The sequence below is a fragment of the Sinocyclocheilus anshuiensis genome, unplaced genomic scaffold (assembly GCF_001515605.1).
Source record: "Sinocyclocheilus anshuiensis isolate Anshui unplaced genomic scaffold, SAMN03320099.WGS_v1.1 scaffold3087, whole genome shotgun sequence".
NCBI classification, from domain to species: Eukaryota; Metazoa; Chordata; class Actinopteri; order Cypriniformes; family Cyprinidae; genus Sinocyclocheilus; species Sinocyclocheilus anshuiensis.
Window position 1 is genome coordinate 129,513 of NW_015544122.1, and position 13,634 is coordinate 143,146.

The 13,634-nt window shown below is 35.9% G+C and overlaps 2 protein-coding genes across 2 annotated transcripts in view; one reads left to right on the plus strand and one right to left on the minus strand.

Moving 5' to 3' along the window:
• The first annotated feature begins 316 nt into the window (after window positions 1-316).
• Window positions 317-9,238, plus strand: LOC107694823 (bestrophin-2-like). Its single transcript, XM_016494504.1, has 10 exons — window positions 317-518; window positions 1,840-2,025; window positions 2,103-2,197; window positions 4,330-4,563; window positions 5,886-6,040; window positions 6,172-6,249; window positions 6,328-6,480; window positions 6,650-6,730; window positions 6,850-7,004; window positions 7,854-9,238. Exons 2-10 carry the CDS (start codon window positions 1,874-1,876, stop codon window positions 8,656-8,658), a joined length of 1,908 nt encoding a protein of 635 aa, XP_016349990.1. The 5' UTR covers window positions 317-518; window positions 1,840-1,873; the 3' UTR covers window positions 8,659-9,238.
• Window positions 9,239-12,813: 3,575 nt separating this feature from the next.
• Window positions 12,814-13,634, minus strand: part of LOC107694821 (GTP-binding protein Rab-3D-like) — an 11,345-nt gene continuing 10,524 nt past the window's right edge. The window contains exon 5 of the mRNA XM_016494503.1: window positions 12,814-13,634. This exon is cut by the window's right edge and continues 78 nt beyond it. Within this exon, the coding sequence (XP_016349989.1) occupies window positions 13,525-13,634 (110 nt within the window). The 3' untranslated portion in view covers window positions 12,814-13,524.

Sequence of the window (13,634 nt, forward strand, 5' to 3'; positions counted from 1 at the left end):
ACTTTTGACATGGAAAATTACCTTTAATTTAAATATAACCTTGTTACCATATCAATAATAATCAATAATAATAATAAAAAAACACTAATATTAACATTTTAATTTGGAGGGCATAATTTAAGAAACATTTAAAACAGTTTTCAACACTATCTTAAAAAAACTGCTGGAGTAAATACATTTGTGCAATTGAGCTTCATTGTTACTAAGTCAAAGTCAAAGCCCCCGTGACAACTCGTCCCGCCCTCCTCTGCACATTCACACATACAGTTGCGTTTTTGTAAGCTGAGTTTTTGCAGAGATGAGATAGTGTGTTTGTATGTGGCATTTGCTCTTTATCTTAGATCTGGATGAGTCTAGGAGGACACAGAGATGATAGTCCCACCTCCTCATGAAGGAGGTGCGTTTGACCCTCAAGCTCCTGGCAGAACATAATGAATGAATGCCTGTCTGGACGAAACATGCACCTCCTCTGGGACATCTGGTGAAATATTTTATTCCTCTGAGTCTGGGGAGAAAAGGTAAGAACACTTGTAGTTACATTTAATAATTGTGTTGACAAAGTTTATTGAATAAAGTCATTTATTGCAAATACAATACTAAGGGAACAGTATTGTAACTGAATAACAGACTATGGCAGAAAAGTTTTTTCTTGTGCGTAATTGTTTATAGCACATGAAATCTCATGGAAAAATAAACACCTGTGGCAGTTCAGCATGTTTTTCTGGAACTATGCGTATATGCCCACATTTACCTGCCTCTGTATTTTAGATGACAAAGCACTTGTCCCATGAGATCCACAGCAGGATATCACATATGCACTAGACTTCGTTTTATGCCATCCTCCGCCAAATATATAAAAACTCAAAAAGACGTCCCAAACTATATAGATATTATTTATATTTTATGTATTATTTGTCATTTTTATGTATTATTTAAAGTTATACCCAAAATACCAAAAATCTTGTCAAGCATATTTATAATAAGAATCATTATACATCATTAAAAGACTCCAAAATACAGCCCCAAAATACTAATTAATTTTGATTTTAATCCTAATTAATTTCTTTCTTAAATCTTTACCAGTCTTTCCCCCCATCCTTTAAACCGCTAGGTTTGACCCATTTGTCAGCAAGAAGTTTTTAATAATTTAAAATCTAAATATAATTTAGTATGATCACATATTTTCTTACATATTTTAATGAGCACAGGTCAGAATAAGCATGCTGTTTCATTTTTACATAAATACATGTCACACTGAATGACGATGGAGCATTATTTCACCCATATATTGAAAGTTTATTTTAACAGAAGTTATTTAAAAATGAAAGTAAATGCAGTAAATATCCTTTATGTGTATATAAAATCACTTTTGTAAGTTTCATTTGATGCGGTCACCTAAATGGGACCCATATATATTAGTGTTAATACATTTGCTAAAACAGCAGTTTATATGAAGAAGAAATAATAATATTTAGAATTAAAAAGAAATAAAAACGAAAAATTTTATCATTTATCATATAGCCATTGTTTACACACGTTAATGATGGACACCAGTTTCGTAGAACGATTAAAACAAACAAACGAAAACAAAATTACTCAAATGACAAACTTTTATTTAAATTTGTTCATATGAATGAGAAAGAACTACTGATCTGTTCAGCATTATATTATTTTCATTATTACAAAAAGTCTTTTTCTTTCCCCTGTCCTTGCTTGCTTTGTTTTTGTAGTTTATTTAAAAAATGTATAAATAAGTCCTATAAAAAATGTAACTTGACTCTACTGTGTATTGATCCTGAACTTGCATTCATCTTCTCTTCGGTGCTTGTTTTTTCTCAATAATCTGTGACCCGTTGAGTTTGAGTGGTGCGTGATGACCGTCACTTACACCGCCAGAGTGGCCAATGCGCGCTTCTGCGGCTTCTCCAAACTGCTGCTGGCCTGGAAGGGAAGCATCTACAAAGTCCTGTACAAAGAGTTTCTGGCTTTCTTCGCCATGTACACGGCAATCAGCATCACATACAGGTGTGTGGCTGTGTCACTGTCCTCATCTGATGCTTTGATTGCGAGTTATATTTTACTTACTGCATTTTCTATTCCAGATTCTTCCTTGTGAACGATCAGAAGAGATACTTTGAAAAGCTTTCCATTTACTGCAACCACTACGCCAGTCTCATCCCAATGTCCTTCGTATTAGGTACGCACGTCCCGGGACAGCATAACCACTAAATTCAGATTATCAGATTCAGTCAAACAGTATCTTATTGTTTGATTTTTGAATAAACATGCTTTGTTTTAACTTACACTCTTCTGCTCACCAAGGCAGCATTTATTTGATCAGAAATACAGTAAAAACTGTAATATTGTGAAATATTATTACCATTCAAAATAACTATTTTCTATATGAATGTACTTTAAAATATAATGTATTCTTCTGGTGCAAAGCTGAATTTTCAGCATCTTCCAGTCTTCAGTGTTAAATCATGATGTTTTTTTTTTCAGAATTCTTTGATGAATAGAAAGTTAAAAAGAACAACATTCATTTCAAATAAAAAAAGTTTTGTTTAAACAATTTAAACATTACATTTACTCAATTTAAGGCATCACTGCTGAATAAAAGTATTCATATTTTTAAAAACAAAAAACATCTTACTGACCACAAACTTTTGAAAGGTAGTGTAAAAATGTTATTTTAAGTGAGACAAACTGGCTAATACAACAAAACGAAACAGAATTCATCAATGCTATTTGTTCATGTTGTTTTCCCACAAATAAATAAGTAATTTGATGTCAATAAGTTTTTACAAAATGTTAAAGTGCCCCTATTATGCTATTTTTACGGTTCCTAATATTGTTTTTGTAGTCTCCTACAATAGGATTACATGCATGCAAGGTCAAAAAACGCTTTCGTTTTCTCAAAATATGCATTTAAATATCACCTCTTTGTCCAGCGATTCTCAAACGATTCGTTGGAAGCAGTTCAAAGATTCAGTCTCTCTAAACCCCTCCTTTCTGTGAGCCTGCTCTGCTCTGATTGGTCAGATGGCCTAGTCTGTTGTGATTGGTCTACCGCATAAAGTGCCATTCAAAATAACTATTTTCTATATGAATGTACTTTAAAATATAATTTATTCTTCTGGTGCAAAGCTGAATTTTCAGCATCTTCCAGTCTTCAGTGTTAAATCATGGTTTTTTTTTCAGAATTCTTTGATGAATAGAAAGTTAAAAAGAACAACATTCATTTCAAATAAAAAAAGTTTTGTTTAAACAATTTAAACATTACATTTACTCAATTTAAGGCATCACTGCTGAATAAAAGTATTCATATTTTTAAAAACAAAAAACATCTTACTGACCACAAACTTTTGAAAGGTAGTGTAAAAATTTTATTTTAAGTGAGACAAACCGGCTAATACAACAAAACGAAACAGAATTCATCAATGCTATTTGTTCATGTTGTTTTCCCACAAATAAATAAGTAATTTGATGTCAATAAGTTTTTACAAAATGTTAAAGTGCCCCTATTATGCTATTTTTACGGTTCCTAATATTGTTTTTGTAGTCTCCTACAATAGGATTACATGCATGCAAGGTCAAAAAACGCTTTCGTTTTCTCAAAATATGCATTTAAATATCACCTCTTTGTCCAGCGATTCTCAAACGATTCGTTGGAAGCAGTTCAAAGATTCAGTCTCTCTAAACCCCTCCTTTCTGTGAGCCTGCTCTGCTCTGATTGGTCAGATGGCCTAGTCTGTTGTGATTGGTCTACCGCATAAAGTGCGTGTCGGAAACGATACGCCTATTTCAGTAGTTCTGTATTTTGAACGCTCTATTTTTTTTAATCATACTTACAAGTTGTGATTCAGTGTAGCAGCTGGTCCAAATAAACAGGATACTGATCCATCTTTCAACAGCAAGCATTTTGTGAATCCCGCCTTGAACTCCCCGAGATTAGAGAAGCAGTTGTCAGTAGAATTACGTGTTTGTGGGCGGAGTCAAGTTGCTCATGGCCAAGGTAGAACATAGGCGGGCATTATGCAAATGTGTTACCCTGTGACGTGTAGCCATCACGGAAGTGGGATTCGAATTACTAACGACTTGTTTCAGCTGTTCAGAGTCCATTCTTTATTTGGGGAGACAATAACTTTATTTATCGTTCACTTTCAGCTTTACAACTTTGCAGATCGTTTACATTCACATACAGCTACATTACACACTGCATGAAAGGCAGTATTGGAAATGGCATAATAGGGGCACTTAAAAAAAAAAAAAAGGATTTCAATGACATTATTTCCAAGAAAGCATGTTTTTGTTTTATGTTACACACAGGGTTTTACGTGACATTAATAGTGAACCGCTGGTGGAGTCAGTACACCTTCATCCCGCTGCCGGACAGGATCATGTGCACGCTCTCCGGGGGTGTGCAGGGCGGGGATGAGCACGGCAGGCTACTGCGCCGCACACTGATGCGCTACGCCAGTCTGTCCGCGCTCCTGATCCTGCGCTCCGTCAGCACCGCCGTCTTCAAGAGATTCCCTACGATGGATCACGTCATGGAAGCAGGTACAGTGAGTTTACAACACACTAGTAACTGCAACAGCCTAGCAACTACATAGCAACAAACCAGAAACATCCAAACAATGCCCTAGCAACCATCTAAAACAAGTGGCAAGGCAACTTTCTCTTAAGTCACGCCTCGTGTAATTGTTAGTAATGATAGCAGAAGTAGCTGTTGTTAATACACAAGGATTTGAAAGCTGTGATGGACGTATGGAAACTTACGGAAGCCCGTTTCTGCCAAGGAATATAAATAATAAATGACAATCGCATCTTATCTCACAATTCTAAATTATTTCTCACAAATTTGAGTTTATATCTTGTGATTTTTCCTTCTAAGTTTACATATTGATTTTTTCTTTCTCAGAATTTTGAGTTAATTTTTTTTAAATTCTGACCTCTTTTCTCATAATTGTGTTCTAAACTTGCAATTCCATGAAAAAAAAAATCTGAATTCAAAATGTTAAGTCAGAATGGCAAGTTTAAACAATTCTGACTTTATTTTGAGTTAACTTCTCGCACTTCAGACTTTTACTCAGAATTGTGAGTTTACATCTCACAATGGACTTTCGAAGAATTGTGAGTTTGTAACAACACTTGAGTTTCTCACAATCTTGAGTTCGTGTTATGAACTCACAGTTCTGAGGAAAAAAGGCAGAACCGCAATATGTCAACTCATAACTGAAAAAAAAAATCTGAAATGCAAGATACAATTTTGACTATTCCCACAATTTTAAGTTTAAATCTTGAATGAAACATGCATTTTGTGATATAGACAGATCTTTTTTATCCATGACATTAGGCGCCCCTTAAAAGAGATTTAATTTCAGAGGGAAAAAAAATAGAATTGTGAAATGTAAACTCTGCGATAGAAACTCCCAATTCTGGGGAAAAAGTCCGAATTGTGAGAATAATGTAAATGCTAAATATAAACTCAGAATTGCAAGAAATTAAATCAGAGTTGAGCATTATAAACTCACAATTCAGAAAAAAAACCAACAACTCAAAATTACGAGGTATAAAATTGTGAGGAATAAAATCAGAAATGTTTTGACTTCCATAGAAGACACTGAGAAATGTCTCTCTCTTTGTAAACTCTGCGATAGAAACTCCTAATTCTGGGGAAAAAGTCCGAATTGTGAGAATAATGTAAATGCTAAATATAAACTCAGAATCGCAAGAAATTAAATCAGAGTTGAGCATTATAAACTCACAATTCAGAAAAAAAACCAACAACTCAAAATTACGAGGTATAAAATTGTGAGGAATAAAATCAGAAATGTTTTGACTTCCATAGAAGACACTGAGAAATGTCTCTCTCTTTCCAGGTTTTATGACAAGAGAAGAGCGTAAGAAGTTTGAGAGTTTACACTCACCCTATAATAAGTACTGGATCCCATGTGTGTGGTTCACTAACCTGGCTGCAGTCGCCCGCTGTGAGGGCAGAATCAAAGATGACAATACTTATAAACTTCTGTTGGAGGTAAATACATACAAAAGGCTTTTAGAGGTTTTACATGACTATTTATGAGTAAAAACACTGTAGTTAATTCATTTGAAAAGATCTGATGTCTAGTGTTGCTCTTGTTTTCTGTCTTTTGTGTTGTTTTCTAGGAGCTGAATGATTTCAGAGGGAAGTGCAGCATGCTTTTTCACTATGACATGATCAGCATACCGTTGGTCTACACGCAGGTCAGATCCATGCTTAAGACAAGAGAGACTGAATGTGTTTTTGTGGTAAATATGAACAGATAGTCTTGTCCATTTCAGGTTGTGACTCTGGCGGTGTACAGTTTCTTCCTGGTGTGTCTGATTGGTCGTCAGTTTCTGGACCCGAGTCAGGGTTATCCGGGTCACGACCTTGACCTTTACGTCCCCATCTTTACCCTTCTGCAATTCTTTTTCTATGCTGGCTGGTTAAAGGTGAGGAATCAGGATCCCTGCTTCAAATTAAACATTAATTAGATGCCCCTCCCTCTTCATATATGATCCCGCCCACAAGTGTAAATGTTACTATAAAACAAGAACCCAGATGTATCATTCCATGACAAATTGTATGTGTTGTTTGTATCATTGTGTAATTATTTATCAGGTGGCAGAGCAGCTCATAAATCCATTTGGAGAGGATGATGATGACTTTGAGACCAACTGGTTGACTGATAGAAACTTCCAGGTGCTATTTGCCATTTACAGTATATCAAATCATATATTCTAATTGTCTTTCATTGTCAAGAAACACACACTTGTTCGTTCATATGACTGAGCTGTTCGCTCTGTATGTGTGTTTGAAAGGTGTCTATGATGGCGGTGGATGAGATGTATGGAGATTTGCCCATGATGGAGAGAGATCGTTACTGGAATGATTCAAATCCTCGTCCGCCGTACACAGCCGCTACGCTCTTTGTGCTGCGCAAACCCTCTTTCCAGGGCTCCACCTTCGACATGGCGTCAGTGCTCACCTAACACAAATCCACTGATCATTTCAGACCAGACAGTTTACTGTGCACTTCATCTCAACTGCAAACAAGCCAATCTGTAAAAAAACAAGAAAGATTCAAATCTCACACACACACACACACACACACACATATACATATATATAATGTATATATGTATAATAATTAAAAAAAATTAATGTTTTGGAAAAAAAAACTGTATAGCAATTTACATATTTACATTTTTTTTGGCTGAACTACACTATAGTCCAATAATTTTTTTTTTAAATAAATGAATACTTTTATTCAGCAAGATGCATTAAATTGATCACAATTCACATTAAAGATTTTTACATGGTTACAAAAATATAAAAACAAAAATGCTGTTCTTTTGAACTTTATAGTCATATACATGTATGGGTATATATATATATATATATATATATATGTATGTATGTATGTATGTATGTATGTATATGTATAAAAAATTACACAAAAAATATATCCAAGTGTATACAAAAATATTCAGCAGCACATCTGGTTTCAATAATAATAATCATAATTATTATTGATGATAATTATAATAAATGTTTCTTGAGCAGCAAATCAGCATATTAGAATAATTTCTGAAGGATCATGTCACTGTTTAAAAAGAAATGTTATTTAAATTTATAATAATATTTAACAAATATTTCTGTTTTTACTATATTTTTGATCAAATAAATGCAGCCTTAGTGAGAGCCTTCTTTTCGAAACATCTGTAGTGTATTTCTTTGAAACAATGTTAATGTTCTGAAATGATTGCTGAAGTGAAAAATAAATAAATAACTTCCTTTTTTTTTGGACATTTCAAATCCCTAGAATCCCCAAAGAGGACATGCATTTCCAGCCTCTGGAGGAGATTGCTGAAAACTTGGAGGAATCTGTGACACGGAATCACAACCTCGCCCTCTTTAACCGGCTCCTGGGCTCCGCCCCCTCTCCCACAGGCTTTATGGGTGGAGCCTTGCGGCGCACCTCCGCCCAGCTGCAGCGTTTGACGCATTCCGTCAGCTCGGACGCGTCCTTCTCCGACGCGGAGGACGATGAAGAGAAGAGCCTGGGGAGGAGCGCGGGGACGGCCGGATCCATGCCTTCTGGACTCGGGCTGGACACCACTCAGAGCACCATCTGCAGCTGTGGAGCACTCATCAGCACCTGTCCTCCGCTGTCCGATGTGGAGTTCCACAAGCAAGTTGAGAGAGATGGAAAAGATGAAGAGAAAGACGAGAAAATGATGGAAAAAGAGTCACTAGTGCCCAAAATCCCACCACCCACAGCGCAGGCGTCCGCAGGAAGGAGTCCTTCTCTTGCTCTGGGCCGAATCAAGTCTCAGTTCTGTTCCTCAAGCGCCACCAACTGCTCTGTACCCGACTTCTTCTCTTTTCAGCCTATCAGTGACCCGGCAAAGGTCATGACCCCAAAACCACAACCGACCAATAGCAAAGCAGAAGCAGTATCTTTACTGACTGTCCCATCGCATGAAGTCTCGATATTCCCAGAGAATTCAGAAAGAAAGCAGATGCTGGCAGATTCGCAGTGGCTGCCATCTAATGCTCAAATTCAATGTCAGCGTGTAGGTTTAGGGTCAGAGGTCACAGGGTCAGGAAGTAAGGTCAAAGAGTGACCAAATACACCTGGAATTTTTTTTTTCCCCACATTGAGCATCATGATCACGTTATATTATTTTATATTAATACATGCAATCAGAAAGTGTGGATGCTCTTGTCTGAAGATTATTTGACATTTTTAAACTGTATTTTTAGATTCTTCTGAAAATGAATGGTATGATAAAGTAATCATGTGACAGAACATTGATAATCAGCACTGAAATCGATCTATTTTTTTTCTAGTTTCTTGAAAAAGTTAATGTCTAGATAAAATAGCAACATGTGGAAAATTCTCATTTGAACACACACACACACACACACATAATATATAAATATATATAAACAATAATTGAAAGAATAAATATGACACAGGCAATGTTCTTATGAATACGAAAAATAGTGCTCAGATGCTAATTAGGTTTGATAGTGATCCAAACGGCAATGATGGAAATGATCCTCATGTGGGCAGTATTGCAGCATTGTAAGATTTCTGGTGCTTTTAGATCCATAAGTGCAATATAAAAAAGAAACAACATACAGCAAATAAAGCTATGCAGTTATTCTTCATATTCTATAGTTTACAACAGAAATGAAGGTTTTGGTCAAATGTCAAAGCAGAAGCTTGTATTCTTATTATAGGAACAGAAAGAACTCTGATAGACTAACTGAGACTTGTTACAGCACTTGTATACTGTTGCCCTTCTATTGGTCTGAATTGCTTCTATTTGCTTTGGATAAAAGTGTCTGCTAAATGATTAAATGTAAATGTGATGAAGTTAATATAATTGAATAAAACTATTATTTCAGTTTTCCAGCTTTTGATGATTTCACAACAGGATTTACTCTCAGAAATGTTTTATGACTTCATTATCAGGTTTATTAATCATGGTTATTACAGTTGAACAGCTGTTCTTTATTCCGGTGTCGTGTTGTTGATTATGCATGTCAGTGAATTAAGTCAAGTTGCTGCCGCAGCTGCTGGTTTTTTACCATAAATTTTACGGAATTTTTTTACAGTGAGAAAAGTACTTCAAGGGTCACATATTACCTCTAGAATGCCGATCAAAAAGGACAAAGCTCCAGACACGGGTACATTTTCGTCCAACAGCACATGAATGCGGCCCTTCACTTTCTATAACAGGAACGAAATGAATGTATCATGAAAATATGTATTCATAATCTTTTTGCTTTATTTTTGGTCACAGTGAGGCAGTACCTCTTTCACAGCTTCTTCTCTAACACATTTTGAATTTGAATCTGTTTTTGAATCTTTACCGCAGCATTGTGTGGGATAGTACGAGTTCTTCTTTACGAAAGTGGAATTTGTGAAGTCATCATAGCCTTTGTATCCACAGCATTTCACCTAAAATTCATAAAAAAAGTGTAATATTTATTAGAAGGAACTCAGCTGACATGAAGGCTAGTCTTACCTTGTTCATAGTTTCATCCCATATGCCAGTGATCGATGAGTCTTGTTTATAGTTCTTCTGAAGACTTTCAACGAATTTGACCTCTAAGCTGCTCAATGAATTTTCTTTCTGGTGACCAGAAAAGCAAGGTTGGTTGGCTGAGGGTTAATTGCTGGTTAATAATTGAATCCTTTTACAAAAATTTGACATTTTAATGTCTTCTTGTCTTGATCAAAATGAGTAAAAGTATAAAAAAAAAATAAAAAAATGTTTTATGTTAAAAACATAATTAAAAATTGTTATAATTTAAAACGGATTAATTTTAATTAATAAAGATGGAAACTGGTTATATTTTGATAAAAGGTTTGAATATCTGTAAAAGAAACATGTCGCCTGGGTAACATCATTCATTAAAAATGTTTATTTTTAAATGGTTTATATTTTTAAGTGTCAAAACCATCAAAAAATCATAAATTGTTTATATATATATATATATATATATATATATATACACACATACATACATATGAAGACTTTAGATGCAATAACCCCTAAGTCTGTTCTCCACAATGAATAACATTTTGCAAGCGATCCTTGAAAATTAGATCTCATTTTGTTCTTACCACCGAATTTGGGTGGAGGAAAAACACTGCAGCGATGAGCTGGAGGATGAAGATGAGTACAATGATGAAAAACTGAAACGAAAGTGAAACAGAACAGACAAATTAAAACCGGCAGTATATTTTGCTTTTTATATCAAGGAATCTGAGAATAGTACTTGAGATTCAGCACTTTTTTGACACTAACAAAGTGGGGAAGTCATGGCCTAATGGTTAGAGAGTCGGACTCGTAACCCAAAGGTTGCGGGTTCGAGTCTCGTACCGGCAGGGATTGTAGGTGGGGGGAGTGAATGTACAGCGCTCTCTCCCACCTTCAATACCACGACTGAGGTGCCCTTGAGCAAGGCACCGAACCCCCAACTGCTCCCCGGGTGCCGCAGCAAAAAATGGCTGCCCACTGCTCCGGGTGTGTGTTCACAGTGTGTGTGTGCACTTTGGATGGGATAAATGCAGAGCACTAATTCCGAATATGGGTCACCATACTTGGCCACATGTCACGTCACTCAACCAAGAGCATCCAGCTTTTTTTTTTCTTCAAAGTACCACAAAAGCCAATCAAGCCCATCAGCGAGGATGCAGCCCACCCTGAGCAATCAGCGGATTGAGCATCGATCAGCATCGGGGCCCCCAGCGACAGGATCATTGTGAGTGTAGTATCATCAACAGTTTTTAACACTTCAGATGTGTGAAAGCGAAAGAAAATGTGAATCATTTATTTGGAGGTGCTCATTCACTATTAGTGGGCTACTTACTCATTATATACCAAATTACATTTACTTACAGTGAGGAAGCTATAGAAGGTGGAAACCAGCTTTAAACATCTTGTCACCTTCATGCTGTTGTTGTTTTTGATCTGTGGTAAAAAGAGATGTCAGTTAAAACTAGAAAAGTGTGTCAAGACAAACTTTGTACGTTGTATTAAAGCTAATTCTGTCATCATTTACTCCTTTATGAGTTTCTTTCTTCTGTTGAGCACAAAAAGAGATATTTTGAAGAATGTTGGTAACAGCTGACAGTAGCCATCGAATTACAGGTGCACCTCAATAAATTAGAATGTCATGGAAAAGTTCATTTATTTCAGTAATTCAACTCAAATTGTGAAATTTTTCCATACTATGGCGTAATAGTTTGGTTACCAACATTCTTCAAAATATCTTCTTTTGAATGTGAGTAAATGATGACAGAATTTTCATTTTTGGATTTCTTTAAAGGGATAGTTCACCCAACAATGAAAATTCTGTCATTAATTGCTCACCCTCATGTCGTTTCAAACCCGTAAGACATTCCTTCATCTTCGGAACACAACACCCTGTAAACAGCGTATGCTGTTCTGTGTCAGCCGCGTCACGCCGGATCTGTTTCCTCCATTGCTGTGATTTGATCTGAACGGAAACAGCGTATCGTTTTATGCCTGTCAAATCCACTCAAAGAAATTTCATGTGTCAAGGGAACTCTCATTTGAGGAACTTACACCTTATAGTATCCAAACTTTGGCACAGGCAGAAAGACATACTCACACCAGAGGGATGCGTCCTGACAGATCAGCAGCGGTATCAAGCAGTTCCAGAGCGGACAAGTGATTCTGGCATAGATGTGTATGTTTTGGCGCCTCTTAAATGTTCTCTCCACATCCACCCTTAGAGAATGTGGTCGTGCTTTTATTTTGATGCTGCGCATTTCCCACCTACACAAGGTTCTTCTAGAGGTGCTAAAAGCTCACATCCTCACAAGTGTACAAGGTTCATGCAAAAGGAAATAATGTACCATGCACAATGACCACAAACAAATGTCTTACAGTAAGAGCAGGCAGGTCAACAACAAATGCAGATAAACTTATATAAAAAAAAAAGTTATTTTTAAAAGTGATTTTTACTGTTCAAAAACGTTTGACTGGTAGTGTGTGTGTGTTTATATATATATATATATATACACACACACACACACACACATTTTTTAAATGTATTTTTTAAAATAAATATATAAATATATTTTTCATATATTATATAAATATATAACTAGTCTTAGCTGTTCAATTTAAGTATACACAGTACACACACACATATATTTTTTAAATGTATTTTTTTAAATAAATATATTTTTCATATATTATATAAAGAATATATAATAACTAGCCTTAGCTGTTCAATTTAAGTATATATACACACACACACACGCAATATATACATTATATTAATACTCCTTTAGTGTCCACAGGGAAGCAAATTTATTGCATTCAAAGCAAATGGCAAGGACAAATATAATCTGACTTAAGGACATACTTTGAAACAAGTAACAAAAACTAGACTGACAATCATATGGACTGGATACTTCCAGAGCAGTCCTAAAATGTTTTATCACCTATATTGAAGTAAAACATGATCTTGCATCCATTAAAATAATCAGTATAAATTTCAAAGCTACTGCACAATGACAACCACAAGCATTTTATCTGAGCATGTTGTAAACAGACACTGGAGTAGTTTGAAACTTTCCTAAAAAGCTGAGACTTTGGCATGTGAATTTCTGATTCCTGCAGTTTCATGCAGTATTTTCCCGGCTGTTCTCATCATGATATCGCAGTTCAGTGTATTGGCAGCCACATATCACACTGAGATAAACCCATCCAATTTCATTCAATCCCTGAGGGGCCTGTTTATGTAACTAAAATGATTCATTTTAAGGGGCTTATGCCATATTCTTACTGTTTGGTTGGCATTTCATACTATACATTGGCAGTACACTTGTGAAAGAGTCTCTCTTCTGGTGTACATGTGTGTAAGAGAGAGAGGGAGTGAGTGAGTGCATGTGTGTGAATGTTTGCCTTCAAGTATGAGTGTTTGTTGAGAGATGATCATTAACATCCACAGCCGCTTTGTTCATCAGGGGGCGTGTCTTGCAGACTCGGGCCTTTGTGATTGGTTAACATGCTCGGGTCTCCATCCAAGCTCTCGTTCATTTTGTCAC

Excerpts from the sequence above, each read along its gene's own strand:
- LOC107694823 (XM_016494504.1), top strand. The coding sequence starts at position 1,874 with ATGACCGTCACTTACACCGCCAGAGTGGCCAATGCGCGCTTCTGCGGC. Across the intron at positions 2,198-4,329 it reads CCCAATGTCCTTCGTATTAG|GGTTTTACGTGACATTAATA; the intron begins GTACGCACGTCC and ends TGTTACACACAG. Across the intron at positions 6,481-6,649 it reads TCTATGCTGGCTGGTTAAAG|GTGGCAGAGCAGCTCATAAA; the intron begins GTGAGGAATCAG and ends ATTATTTATCAG.